The 15034-nt window shown below is 45.3% G+C and overlaps 1 protein-coding gene across 5 annotated transcripts in view; it reads left to right on the forward strand.

Annotated features, from left to right (window-relative positions):
* rgs3 (regulator of G protein signaling 3) overlaps positions 1–15034 on the forward strand; it is a 224599-nt gene that overhangs the window by 74430 nt on the left and 135135 nt on the right. For 4 of the 5 annotated variants that reach the window (XM_033049114.1, XM_033049115.1, XM_033049116.1 and 1 more), the window contains 4 exons: positions 1726–2062; positions 3317–3356; positions 12065–12279; positions 13606–13689. In XM_033049114.1, the coding sequence (XP_032905005.1) occupies positions 1726–2062; positions 3317–3356; positions 12065–12279; positions 13606–13689 (676 nt within the window). Of the gene's footprint in view, positions 1–1725; positions 2063–3316; positions 3357–12064; positions 12280–13478; positions 13521–13605; positions 13690–15034 lie in introns of those variants that run through there. The other variant, XM_033049118.1, reaches the window with a different exon arrangement.

Raw genomic sequence — 15034 nt, forward strand, 5'->3', positions numbered from 1 at the left:
AATTGCTGGGGAAACTCAGCGGGTGCAGCAGCATCTATGGAGCGAAGGAAATAGGCGACGTTTCGGGCCGAAACCCTTCTTGCTGCGTAGTTTGTGGTCAGTGCCTTCAGGTGGTGTGTTTATTAGGCTTTATGTATGATTTAACGTTTATGTGAATTTATCATACGAAGATCTGATGATTATTTTAAGGATAAAGTGTAGGGTGGCACAGTGAGTAGACTACTGACTCACAGCTCCAGCGACCCGGGTTCGATCCTGACCTCGGGCGCTGTTTGTGTGTGGAGTTTGCACGTTCTCCCTGTGACCGGGTGAATTTCCTCCGGGTGCTCCGATTTCCTCCCACATCCCAAAGACGTGCAGATTTCTAGGTTAATTGGCCTCTGTAAATTGCCCCCAGTGTGTAGGGAGTAGATGAGAAAGTGGGATAATACGGAACTAGCGCGAATAGGTGATCGATGATTGGCATGGACTCAGCGAGCCGAAGGTCCGGTCTCCATGCTGTATCTGTAAACAAAGTACTACAATGGAGAAAGCTACGTATATTTTGCACTCTGTACGCTTGCTCTGTCTACTGTGCTTGAGTTTGACTTCATTGTATTTATGAACGGTATTATCTGATCTGTATGGACAGTGGGCAAAACAAAGCTTTTCTCTGTACCTCGGTACACGTGACTATAATAAACCTAAACCTATCAATCTAAACATATTATGCATAAATTATACGTAAATTCCACGTTAAACTGTAAAAGAGAGAAATGTGCAAAAAAGCAAGACATTGGTCATTCATCATTGTTGAAAACATTAGCGATGCAATGGTGCTGGTTTCCGACAGGAACGGTGACAGATGCACCACACTTCCCTGTCCTCAAGTTCCTGCGGGCTTACGCCACTGGAAGTATAGGATTTTGGTGTGTGTGCTTTATCATCATTCCTTACAGTGCTATGTATGACGGTGATCGCAACTCCTACTGAAGAGTGGATGACTGTTGGCTCGCTAGAAGCTCATCTGCCCTTTGACAGGTCTTGTTTTTGGTCCCGCTGGGGGTCCACAGCCCCCTCCTCACCAATGAAGTAGAGGGCAGCTCAGGACTGCTCTTTAGTTGGTGATGGGATGGTTCAGTTGTCTGATGACATAATTTAATGCAGCACGGTGGCGTAACAGTAGAGTTGCGCCTTACAGCACCAGAGACCTGGGTTCGATCCTGACTATGAGTGCTGTGTGTTCGCAGTTCTCCCTGTGACCGTGTGGGTTTTCATCGGGTGCCCCGGTTTCCTCCCACATCCCAACAACATGCAGGTTTGTAGGTTAATTTTACAAAGATTGTAAAATTGTCCCTGGTGTGTAGGATAGTACTAGTTAGTGTACGAGGTGATTGCTGGTCGGCGTGGACTCAGTGGGCCGAAGGGCCTGTTTCCACACTGTATCTCTAAACTAAACTAAACTGAACCATACATAAATTACACACAAAATTGTTAAAAAAAAAGAATGAATGGATGAATGCACAAAAAAACAAGACATTGGTACAAAACATAAATAGAAAAATAAACAAGGCCATGGTAATGCTTTTCTGTTCCATAGTTGAGGTTGTGCAGTTTGGACAATGGTGAGATGAGTGTATTCAACATTTCAATAGCCTTGACCAGGCCACTGAGACCTGCTCCCACACGCCCTTTAAGCATGGTCAGGTACTTACTTTAAATGCTACACCATTTGTCTCTTTGCAGAAATTGCCACAGTCAGATTATTGTTCTGATCTGGCGGCTGGTTCCCCGCTGGAAACCCAGCTTCGAGCGCTCGATTCGAAGACCCTCCAGCAAGTCGAGTCAGGATTGGCAGTCCCCGCCTCACAAGCGGGAGAAGAACTGCAGTAACCCGGCGGGATTCCAGGAGCACCGGGAGAGTTGCCATGTCGTGTACGACGGTACGGACGGAGTGGTACTGAACAGCTGGGAGCGGCGGGAGGAGTTCGACAAGTGCCTGCTGAATGGAGGCTTGGTACCCAACACTACAGCCGAGGGGGACAACATTCTCATTCTCTCCCCAATAAAGCACGGCACCCAGGTACGCAGCTAGTGTGTGGGAAGGAACTGCAGATCCTGGTTTACACCAAAGATAGACACACGATGCTGCAGTAACTCAGCGGGACAGGCAGCATCTCTGGAGAGAAGGAATGGGTGACGTTTCTGGTCGAGACCCTTCTTCAGACCTTGTGGGGGCTCATCGATATCTGTGATATTGGAATATTTGCAAAACAAAGAAACATCGCCTGTCCATGTTCTCCAGAGAAGGAGGCACAAGGAACTGAAGATGCTAGTTTACAAAAAAAGACACAATGCTGGAGTAACTGAGCGGGTCAGGCAGCATCTCTGGAGAGGAGAACATGGACAGGTGACATTTGGGATTGGGACTTTGAAGGGTTCTGACCACAAACGTCACCTATCCATGTTCTCCAGAGATGCTGCCTGACCCGCTGAGTTACTCCTCAGCACAGTGTCTTTATTTTACTATTAGATTGTGGTTATATTCCAGAATATAACCACACTTAGATGAGCAGTGGCCGCCGACTAGTTTCATGGAAATGTAATCATGTTACCATGAGTGAGACATTGGGAGAGGTGAATCTAGATTCATATTGCACGGAAACAGGCCCTTCGCCCCAACTCATCCATGCCGACCAAGATGTCCCGTCTAAGCTAGATCCATTTTCCCACATTTTGCCCATGTCCCTCTAAACCTTTCCTATCCATGTACCTGTCCAAATGTATTTTAAATGCCGTTCTAGTACCTGCCTCAACTACCTCTTCTGGCAGCTCGTTCCATACACCCTCCTCCCTCTGAGTTAAAAGGTTCCTATTAAATCTTTTCCCCTCTCACCTTAAACCTATGTCCTCTGGTTCTTGATTCTGCTACTCATTCTGCGTGCCTCACACATGTACACCTTGCCATATCTTGGCGCCATTCACAAAAGAAAAAGTCCATGCTGGCTGCACTGGAGCGGTTCCCGATCCAGGTCAGCCCCAGGTTGCTACAGGGCCTCCTCTGTCGCCCTCGACCAGCTCGGCCTACCAACCAACATCCCTCTCCTCGCCTCTGTGTCCCGGGAGCTCCTTGCACTTGTTGTCCTGACCGACAGTACTGGTGATTGACCCACTGTCCAGCCACCCGGCCTGCAGTAGGAATTGGCCAGAGTTGGCTTTCTCTTCCCTTTCTGCCACTCGCTCCTTTCCCAGAGGCTCGTGTCCTATTGAATGTTTACTGAGTCACATCATCAATGTAAAATCCACTCATTCTTCTCCCAATTCTGTTAACTTTCAGATTCTGAGGCCAATACCGCAAGATAACCATATCATTTATGGTAAGTGCTTCATATTAGTTATTAATGTTATCCTGATGTGCGATAGTTTCTTGTACCGTCCATTAGAATGTATCGGAAGCTTTGGACACACTGATCACTTTGGTTTGAAAGTCTTTGGTTTGTTCACCCCTCCCCAGGCACTTTCCCCAGCAATGGCAGAAGATTTCACTTTAGTTTAGTTTATTGTCATGTGTACCGAGGTACAGTGAAAAGCTTTTTTGTCGCACGCAATTCAGTCAGAGGAAAGACTGTGTATGATTACAATCTAGCCATCCACAGTGTACAGATACAGGATAAAGGAAAAACCTTTTAGTGCAAGATAAAGTCCAGTAAAGCCCAATTAAAGATAATCCGATGGTCTCCAATGAGGTAGATGGGAGGTCAGGATCTCTCCCTAGTTGGTGATAGGACGGTTCAGCAGCCTGATAACTGCTGGGAAGATACTGTCCCTGTGTGTTTTCGCACTTCTGTACCTCGTGCCTGATGGGAGAGGGGCGAAGAGGGAGTGGCTGGGGTGAGAGTCGCCCTTGATTATGCTTGATGTAAAAACTGTCCCTGCACCTCCTGCCTCACTTCCATTTAGGGATCTGAGCAGCCCATCCAGGTGAGACAGAGGTTCAGATACACCCCCTCCAACATTGTCTGCTGCATTTGGTGCAAGGGTTATGGGGGAGAAAGCAGGAAAATGGGATTAGGAGGCATAGATCAGCCATGATTGAATGGCAGAGTAGACTCGATGGGCCGAATGGCCTAATTCTACTCCGATAACTTGTGAAATTGTGAGAGACCAAACTTCACCAAACACTCCAAGACCTGCTGGATCTTCTGGTTGCTAACCATTTTGACTCCCCTTCCCATTCCCATACTGACCTTTCTGTCCTGGGCCTCCTCCATTGCCAGAGTGAGGACACGTGCAAAATGGAGGAACAACACCTCATATTCTGCTAGGGTAGCTTACAACCCAATACTATGAACAAGGTGCAAGGAGACGCTGGTTTACTAAAAAAAGACACAAAACGCCGGAGTAACTCGACACGTCTCTAGCGGGTTTAGTTTTAAGGTGAGAAGGACAAGTTTTTTATACAGAGGGTGGTGGGTGCCTGGAACGTGCTGCCTGGGGTGGTGGTGGAGGCAGAAGCAATAGTGGGATTTAAGAGACTTTTGGATAGGCTCATGTATATATAGGGAATGGAGGGATATGGATTATGTGCAGGCAGATAAAAGTTTGTCTGGGCATCATGTTCAACACAGACATTGTGGGCCGAAGGGCCTGTGTTCTATGGTCTTTGTTCCATGCAGAAAAGTATCTGGAATTTAGTGAGGTGCTGCCGCTTTGTGTCAGTAGGGGGAGGTGCAGGCTGAGGTGCAGAGACACAACATTGCCACTAAATTTCCCAAGGCTTTACCAGCAGAGACACAAGGCCCACGTATTTACCAGTTTCTGCGATGAACTTACCAAATGAAACTTATGCAAAATTTACCTATGTAATGGTTAGCACGCAACAAAAGCTGTAGGTTTGTACGCGTGACAATATACTAAATGTACACTTAACTAACTGCATATATAAGCCGGAGCACTATGAAGTACACTTTTATATAAGATGGTCTTTCCACTGTAATCATGTATGATCTTTCCGCTCATTGGATAGCACCCAACAAGAAAGCTTTTTACTGTACCTCAGTACATGTGACAATAAACTCAAGTAAACCAAAGATAAATTATTGTTATTAAAAGGAGCACCTTCAGAGAACAGTGACGAGCTTGCTCTGCAGTGTGATCTGCACGCATGTCTGTTTGCACTGTTCCTGCACTGAAAAAAATTAGTTAGTTAAATATGAGGAGATTTCTTATCAAAGTCTGCTGATCATTGATTTGAATGTGATTTAATAGCTATTTAGCCGTATGGATATTAGAATCACAAGTGTGGCACAGTGGTGTAGCTGTTAGAGCTACTGCCTCACTGTGTTGGATCCCGTCACCGGGAGCTGCCTGCGTGGAGTTTGCACGTTCTCTCCGTGACCGCATGGGTTTATAAGTTTAAAGAGAGAGTTAGATTCTTTGGGCTAGAGGAATCAAGGGATGTTGGGAGAAAAGCAGGCACGGGGTACTGATCAAATCATATCATACCGCCATGATCATATTGAATGGCGATGCTGGCTCGAAGGGCCGAATGGCCTGCTCCTGCACCTATTTTCTATGTTTCTATGTTATGAAAGTTACTGCAAACATGCATCACCCCATTTACTGAGCCTGGTGTAACCCCACTGATAGAAGCTCACCAGTCACAGAAACACCTCATCAACCGTAAGCCTTTGTCAATTTTAGGATCCAATTTTTTTTATTCACAGGATCCTCTGGCCTTTGACTTTTTGAGTAGTGGTTCATCATCATAAATCTTCTGGAAAAACCAGATGCATCACAGAAAATGCATTGCTACAGTTTCATCCCTCGTTCCAATAACGTGCGGGTTCATCTCTGTAAAATTGCCACAAGTTTTCAGGGAGCGGATGCGAAAATGGGATAACATAGAACTAGTGTGAATTGGCGGGTGATCGATGGTCGGCGTGGAACTCTAGCCTAAACTAAAGTGAACTTCTGTAACCAGAGCAACTCTCACTCTCTCTCACTGTTGAAATGTCCAGTGTCTGAGCAAATGCAGGAGCTCTGGCTTGTGGGCTGGAGCGCAGTTAATAACATTTGTTGTCTTTAAAAAAAAACAGCATTCTTCAAAAGCTAATATTTTCTTCCACTAAAAAAAATGCAGAAGTACTTTGAATAAAAAATGACTGCGTTTTAGATTTCCTTCCTCTCAGTTGTTAATTTGCCGGTCTACAGTGGGGTTTGGAATTTAACTTCCTCTTACTCATGCTTTAAATTCCATTTAACAGCAGGAGGCAAATTTCCCTTCTGAAGCATTTAAAAGCTTTGCTGGGCGGGGGGTGGGGGGAGGAAGCGTTGGTGGGTGAATGCAGTCCTCACATTCAATGGAGATGGTTATGTGCAAAGGTGCAAATGTTGCACAGAATAAAAACAATCACCAAGGAGCCTGAAACACTAGGCCCAGCTCCCTGCACTAACCCTTAGAGCCTGGGATATAGTTAGTTCCCTGGGTTGCTTTCTAACCACAATCCAGTTCTATCCAATGCTATCCATTCACATCAGATAATGCAATCAAGTCAAACTCAAGTACAATAGCCATAGAATCACACAGCATGGAAACAAGTCCTTTGGCCCAACTTACCAATGCCGACCAAGATGCCCCATTTGCCCACGTTTGGCCCACATCCGTCGAAACCTTTCCTATTCATATAGGAAGATGTCGAGCAAAGGCTAATGTTGCTTAGAATAAAAAGAATTACCATAGAGCCTGAAGCACTAGGCCCAGCTTCCTGCAGTAACCCTCAGAGTGTGGGACATAGTATTTTCCCTGGTAATCAATTAATCACTGCTGCTGAGTCAGAGGAGTTTAGGTTTATTATTGTTGCATGTATCGAGGTACAGTGAAAAGCTTTGCCTTGCATGCTATCCTCTCAGATCAGATAATACCATACATAAATACAATCAAGTCAAACTCAAGTACAATAGAGTCATACAGCATGGAAACAAGTCTTGAGGCCTAACTTGCCCATCCTGACCAAGATGCCCCATCTACATTAGTCCCACCTGCCCACGTTTGACATACTATCTAAACCTTTCCCATCCAAATAGGAAGTAGAGTAAAGTAGGTATGTTGCAAAACGTACCTGAAGCGTCGCTGAAAATCTGTCCCAGCCCGTGTGCGCGATTTTGGCACCGTTTAGAGGGGGGCGGGTTTAAAACGCGATTTTCCCTAGGCTGTTCAAATCGAGGTTTTTCAGCCTAGTTAATTATTAACGAAAGATCGCTGGAAAATTCCCTCGCTTGAGCTATTATTAGTTTTAAGGGCTTTAATTAATTGTTATAGTAGGTTAAAAATTAACCTCTAAACCCCCGACCGCCGACAACGGGCCAGATCTCATACAGGGGAAAACGGAAGGTAGGCTGTTTATTTTTACGTTAAAAAGGGCTTCTTAAGATCCCTTTATACAAAGTTTAATGTTGCGAGTAGCTAATTTGGGGCCCATTATATCCCGCAGTATTTTTCTGGGTATTTGAGGCACAAATCTACCGCAATGTGAACGTTCTAAACCAGCGCGTTCACAGGATCCCACTAGAAAGCTGATTTAAATGGACTTTAATTTACAGCAATTAAACACTAAATTCCTTCCATTTGGCCTATAAATTAATGTAAATGAGATTTAAAAATCATGTTTTATTGTGAATTATTTGTGAATATTATTTGGACACTTAGGCTATTTAAAAATGTTAATCATTTATTAAGAAATGGATAGATGTTTAGATCTAGTAATTGAAGTTTGAAATTAGCTACAATTAGGTAACTAACTAATTATATGCTTTAATTTCCGGTCATCCAAGTAAGATTATTTTATATTTGTTTCAGAATGCTTCAATCTATAATAACTGAAAATTTCATTCAGTTCTCTTAATTTTTAAGAAAGTTATGGGCTTTTGACTGTCCACGATCACAGCTTTTTTGTTATGTCCATAGAAAATCAATAGGGAACAAGATGCTAATTTCCGAGTATGAAAATGGCCATAACTTTTTAAATACTTGAGATATGAAAGTGAATTAGGTGTCAAATTAAACTTATTTTTATGATTTATCTGATGGGATAAATTGCAGACTTGATTTTTTAAATCTCAAAATTTTGTAACATTGCTAAGTAAAGGGGACGATACAGAGTGCAGAATATAGTTCTCAGCATTGTAGCACACAAGTTCCATAGACAAAGTCCAATGTGCACTGTGGGGTTGAGGTGATGTAGGACAGTTCAGGAACTTGATAACAGAGAGGAAGATGTTGTTCCTAAGTGGTGCATGCTTTCAAGCTTCCATACCTTCTGCCGGACAGGAACAGAGAGAAGAAGGCATGACTGGGGTGGGAAAAAAATATTTGAAATGGTGATCCAATTTCTGGACATACTTATACTGGATTAGGCGTGGTATTGAGAGAATGTGTGTTAATTAACCCACCCAGATGAAACAAGTGACATTGCTCGGTCTGGTGAGATGGGAATCGCAGGAGTTTTGGATGTTGTAGAAACAGTGCGATGTGAGGCATATTGAGGAGAGTAAGCTTTACTAGCAATACTCTAAACCAGCATATATTCGCCCTTTCGCAAATCTAGATATAAAGCTCATTCTCTGCAATATATTGATCAAAAGTTCTACATATCTTGGTAATGAATGGGGAAATATGACAGTACTATGGTAGATAGCACACAATAATCATAGAATTAAAATAGGTTTGAACCTGATTCAAATGTTTGGGTGTATTTTCAATAGATTTTTACTCCAATGTGTAAATTTTGTAAACTGCTGAAGAACATTAATCATACGCACACGCATTCATAAAGGATGTTACTTGAATCGGGAGGTGGAGCTTGAGGATACCAGAAATGATTTGGCAGGGTGTATGAATTGCATAATCTCCTGTAATCTTCATACTTCATAACTAAATTAATGGATAACCTGGTAATATCAGATGACCAAATAACCTGCCAAAACCTGGTAATATCACACGGATTAAGGGGGCATTTTTTAATCAATAATTGTCAAAGTGTTAAATTGTCATTAAAACATAGAACCTAAACAATATGAGAATAGTCTGCACTGCGATCTTGTTATTATTGTGATTGAAACCAGTTATGAACAAATGTTAAAAGCCAGGTATTTTTTCAAACAATGCAACTGGGCGTGGAGCCATATAATAATAATAATAATACATTTTATTTATGGGCGCCTTTCAAGAGTCTCAAGGACACCTTACAAAAATTTAGCAAGTAGAGGAAAAACATGTAAGCGGAATGAAATAAATAGTAGAGACATGACTAGTACACAAATTAAAGACAGAATTCAATTCAAAACACAATATGAGGCAATTCAAGCACAGATGAAAAGGGAGGGGGACGTGGGGCTAAGGATAGGCAGAGGTGAAGAGATGGGTCTTCAGGCGGGACTGGTAGATGGTGAGGGACACGGATATGCAGATCAGTTGGGGGAGGGAGTTCCAGAGCCTGGAGCTGCCCTGGAGAAGGCTCTGTCCCCAAAACTGCGGAGGTTGGATTTGTGGATGGTGAGGAGACCGGCTGATGTGGATCTGAGGGACCGTGAGGGTTGGTAGGGGGAGAGGAGGTCAGTGAGATATGGGGGGGCCAGATGGTGGAGGGCTTTGTAGGTGAGGACCAGGATTTTGTAGGTGATCCGGTGGGAGATGAAGCCAGTGAAGTTGTTTGAGGACTGGAGTGATGTGATGCCAGGATTTGGTGTGGGTGATGAGTCGGGCGGCTGCGTTCTGGACCAGTTGGAGTCAGTTGATGTAGGTGGAGCTGATGCCAAGGAGAAGTGAGTTGCAGTAGTCCAGTCGGGAGGAGATGAAGGCATGGATGAGTCTTTCAGCAGCGGGAGGTGTGAGAGAGGGTCTGATTTTGGCGATGTTGCGGAGGTGAAAGAAGGAGGTTTTAATGACATGGCGGATGTGAGGCTCAAGGGAGAGGGTGGAATCAAAGATCACGCCAAGGTTGCGGGCCTGGGGAGATGGGGAGACAGTGGTGCCGTCGATGGTGAGAGTGGGGTTATTGATTTTGCTGAGTGTGGATTTGGAGCCTATGAGGAGGAATTCTGTTTTATCGCTGTTGAGTTTGAGGAAGTTATGTTGCATCCAGGTTTTTATAGCTGACAAACAGGAGTTGATATGGGAGAGGGGGGGGGGGGGGGTTGTGGGAGGATTTGGTGCCGAGGTAGATCTGGGTGTCATTGGCATAACAGTGGAAGTCCAGGTTGAAGTGGCGGAGTATCTGACCAAGGGGGAGGATGTAGATGATGAAGAGGAGGGGGCCGAGTACGGAGCCTTGGGGAACGCCTTGAGTGACTGTGGCTGTAGCAGAGGTGTGGTTGTGGAGAGAGATGAAGTGAGATCTGTTGGAAAGGTAGGAACAGAGCCAGCTGAGTGCAGAACCTTCAATGCCAAGGTCCCCAAGTCTGGTTAGCAGGATGTTATGGTTCACTGTATCGAAGGCTGCACTCGGGTCGAGGAGGATGAGGATGTTGAGGGAACCAGTGTCAGCAGAGGTGAGGAGGTCGTTGAGGACTTTGAGGAGAGCAGTTTCTGTGCTATGGAGGGGGCGAAAGCCAGATTGGAGGGGTTCGAATAGGTTATACTCAAGGAGGTGGGAATGAAGTTGTGACGCAACGATACGCTCCAGGGTTTTTGAAAGAAAGGGGAGGTTTGAGATTGGGCGGTAGTTAATGAGAGAGGAGGGATCAAGACCAGGTTTCTTTAAGATTGGTGTAACGGCAGTAGTTTTGAAAGCGGAGGGGACAATTCCTTGGGACAATGAGGAGTTGAAGAGATTAGTGAGGTAGGGGCAGAGAACGGGGAGGCAGGACTTCAGCAGGGGAGTGGGGAGAGGGTCGAGGGAGCAGGTAGTGGGTTTGGAAGAGCTGATGAGTTTGGAGATTTCAGTAGGGGTGACCAGGTCAAACTGGGAGAGGAAGCAGTGTGGAGGAGGGGTAAGGAGATCAGTGGAGATGTTGAAAGGAGGGGCCTTGGTAGGTGGTGGAGTAGATGCTGGGGAGTCGGGTACAGGGGATAAAGATTGATAGATGGTGCTGATTTTATCAGCGAAAAAGTGGAGGAATGAGTTGCAGAGATCCGGAGTAGAGGTAGGGAGAGTGTTGGCTCGAGGCTTGAGGAGGTTGCCCACTGTGGAGAAGAGGGTTCTGTGGTTTAGGCAGGGGTCGGTGAATTTGGAGGAGAGGTAGGCAGATTTTGCAGCAATGAGGGCATCTTTGTAGGCAGTGAGGTGGAGTTTGTAAGCTTCATGGTGGACTGTGAGAGATGATTTATTTGTGAGTCGTTCAAGTCGGCGACCAGTCTGTTTCAGTTTACGAAGTGCAGGTGTGTACCAGGGTGAAGATGTGTTAAAGGTTACGGTTCTTGTTTTGAGGGGGGCCAGAATGTTAAGGGAGGTAGACAAGGTGGAGTTGAGATGGTTTGTGATATCATCAAGTGAGATATGGGCTGAGTCCAGGGGGAGAGTGGTGGAGAGCAGGTCAGAGAGATGGTGGGGATCGATGGATTTTAGATTACGGAAGGTGATTGCATATGCCCCCAAAAATTAAATCATATGTTGATTGTTGCTCAAATATAAATATTAACACTTGTGAAACAAGAGACAGAACAATGGTGGAGCTGCTGCCACACTGCTCCGGAGACCAGGGTTCAATCCTGGCCTCGGGTGCCGCCTGTGTGGAGTTTGCACGTTCTCCCTGTGTGTCCCATGGGTTTCCTCGTGGTGCCCCGGATTCCTCCCGCATCCTAACGACATGTGGGTTTGTAGGTTAATTATCCTCTGTAAATTGCCTGTAGTGTGTTGCGGGGAGTGGATGGGAAAGTGGAATAACATGAATCCAAAATTATGTACCTTATTATTGTAAGCCTGTGATGAGTTGCGTAAGATGCGGTGCAAGATGACATCAACTATGTGGAAATGTACCTCCTGCCTGCTCATTGATTGTGTTCGTATTACAGCTGTAGCTTTGGATGTGAAGTCCAAGACCTGACAGGTGGTGAGTGTAACAATGCTGTTACTGCTTTCTCTGACAGCAAATGTAAGCAAAGGCAGAGTCCAGAACGGCCCAGAGAGGAAGCAGTCCCTGATAGGGACCTCAGCAGACATCTTGAAAACCACCGTGCAAGCAATGAAGAGCCAAGGGAACTACATGAACTGCACCATTGTCAGATCGCATCTTCCCCGTGCAAACTACGGCACCTGCTTACCCCTGGCTCCAAAGATCCTGATTTTCCCTCTCTTTGTACAGGTAACATTTATTGAAAACAGGTTCCAGTAAAAGCATTGAAATATTTGAGTTAAAAACACACAGTGCTGGAATAACTCAGCGGGTCAGGCAGCATCTCTGGAGGACATGGGTAGGTGATGTTTCTGGTCGAGACCCTTCTTCAGACTGATTGTAGTAGGGGGGGGAGAAAGCTGGAAGAGAGGGGTGGGGGGTGTGGGACAAAGCCTGGCAAGTAATGGGTGGATACAGGTAAGGTGGGGAGGGCTCAGCGGGACAGGCAGCATCTCTGGAGAGAAGGAATGGGTGACGTTTCGGGTCGAAACTCTGTGTTAATTTCAGAGTCTGAAGAAGGGTCTTGACCCGAAACCTCACCCGTTCCTTCTCTCCAGAGATGCTGCCTGTCCCGCTGAGTTACTCCGGCATTTTGTGTCTACCTTTGATTTAAACCAGCATCTGCAGTTCTTTCCTACACATAACGTGGGGAGGGGTTGATTGAAGATGGTTTAGATGAAAAGGAGACGAGAGGGTGTGAAATAAGGAAAGAGGAGAATTGAATTAGGAGGATGAAACACTTGTCAGCCTTGGTCCTGACCCCCCCCCCCCCCCCCCCCCCCCCTTTCCGTTCAAATATCTGGATGTTTTTCGTGATGTACCTCAAGGGAATTGTGGTAAAATTTTAATGTGACCATAGAAATCCTTTATTCCACGTATTGTACCAGATTGCACTTCCCAGAAAGTTGCCAACCTCGTTACAGCCCAACTGCACGAACATTGAATTCTTGGCGTGGACTCGGTGGGCCGAAGGGCCTGTTTCCACGCTGCATCTCTATTGTTCTCCAGAGGTGCTGCCTGTCCCCGCTGAGTTACTCCAGCATTTTGTGTCTTATCTTCGGTTTAAACCAGCATCTGCAGTTCCTTCCTACACGCATATCACTCCCCTTTTGCAGACTCTGTGCTGTCTTTAAAGTAACTTCAGTGCTTTTTTGGGAACTACACCCACGCACTCTGAGGTTAGCTGCACTGGCTACAGTGGGCAAGTGCACTTCACATCCTCTTAAACTTCATATGCAAATCGTAACCAAGAACGTATCAAGACTACGGACAGGGGAAACAGTTCCAGTGCCTCGTAGGTTTATACGCGCTACAGTAGCTGCGAAAGTCACCAGAACTTATTCTTTGCTAAAGTCACCAGCGTACTTGGGAGTTGCCTGGATTATTTTCTGGAAAATATAGACATGGAGGTTCCTTTTGCTCATCTATTAGTAAGTGACGGCTTAAGTAATAAATAACAAATGTAAATCAAAGGTCTCAAGTTTTTTACAACCTGTTTGCATCTTACTTTGGCAGCCGCTGGATTTGTGCAACCCCACACGGTCTCTGGTCCTTTCCGAAAACGTCCTCTTTCTCGAGGGTAAAAGTAAACCTCTCAAGGTAGGTCAAAATCATCATGTTTTCACTTGAAGCAATCAGATGTGTTTCAAACAGTGTAGGTGGGAACTGCAGGTGCTGGTTTGAACCGAAGAGAGACACAAAAAGGTGGAGTAACTCAGCGAGTCAGGCAGCATCTCTGGAGAAAAGGAACAGGTGACGTTTTGGGTCGAGGAGACCCTTCTTCAGAATGGTTAGGGATAAAGGAAACGAGCGATATAGACGGTGATGCGGAGAGATAAAGAACAATGAATGAAAGATATGCAAAATGGTAATGATGATATAGGAAATGGGCCATTGTTTGTAGGGTGTAAATGAGAAGCAAGTGTGACTTGGGTGATAGAGAGAGAAGGGAACGCCGGGGCTACCTGACGTGAGAGATATCAATATTCATACCACTGGGCTGTAAGCTGCCCAAGCGAAATATGACATGCTGTTCCTCCAATTTGGGTTTAGCCTCACTCTGACTATGTTCACACCACTGGGCTGCCATATGCTTGGTTTTGTTTACTTAAGAGATAAAGTGCTTGGCCCACCGAGTCAGTGCCGACCAGCGATCACTCTGTGCACTAGCACTATCCTACACACTGGGGACAGTTTGCAATTTTTACTGAAGTCAAATGAACCTACAAACATGTACATCTTTGGAGTGTGGGAGGAATCCGGAGCATCCGGAGAAAACCCACGCGGTCACAGGGAGAAGGTACAAACTCAGTGCTGACGGCACCCAGAGACAGGATGGCGCCGTAATGCAGCGACTCTACCGCTGCGCCACCGGGCAAATAATTCTGTTTATCTTGAGTAACATGTTAATCCGACAGCTCTAGCAGTAGGGAATTCCTTCAATAATACCCGTTTGTCTCGAGTTGAATTTGAATCCACAACCTCAGACTAAGATGAGTGCCACCACGAACAGAAGCATGAGACTAAAATACAATTCTGAATATTCCTCTTTATTTTTGTCCCTGGTTTTGAAGGCAGTGAGATGCTCAGATGAGTAACGGTTCTAATGTAGTGTTTGATCAATCTGAAATTCCATTACATTGAAAGTATCGAGAGGCGAACTGCACTGAGCATTGAGAGCAAGGGGCTTTTTACCTCGCTGAATCTAACAAGGTTTCAGTTTCACGGACACTAATTTATTTCCCGAGCTGTGACTAAGTGGTCATGCTTCTTTTATTCGTCTTGATCCTAGATGGTGGACCATTCAGCCCAGGAGAACACCATAGCCAAGACCCATGCTTGTTTTATCAATGAGTAGATATTGTTCCTTGCTGAAGATAGGCACAAAAAGCCGGAGTAACTTAGCGGGACAGGCAGCATTTCTGGAGAGAAGGAATGGGTAACA

Source organism: Amblyraja radiata, chromosome 32 (genome assembly GCF_010909765.2).
Source record: "Amblyraja radiata isolate CabotCenter1 chromosome 32, sAmbRad1.1.pri, whole genome shotgun sequence".
NCBI lineage: Eukaryota > Metazoa > Chordata > Chondrichthyes > Rajiformes > Rajidae > Amblyraja > Amblyraja radiata.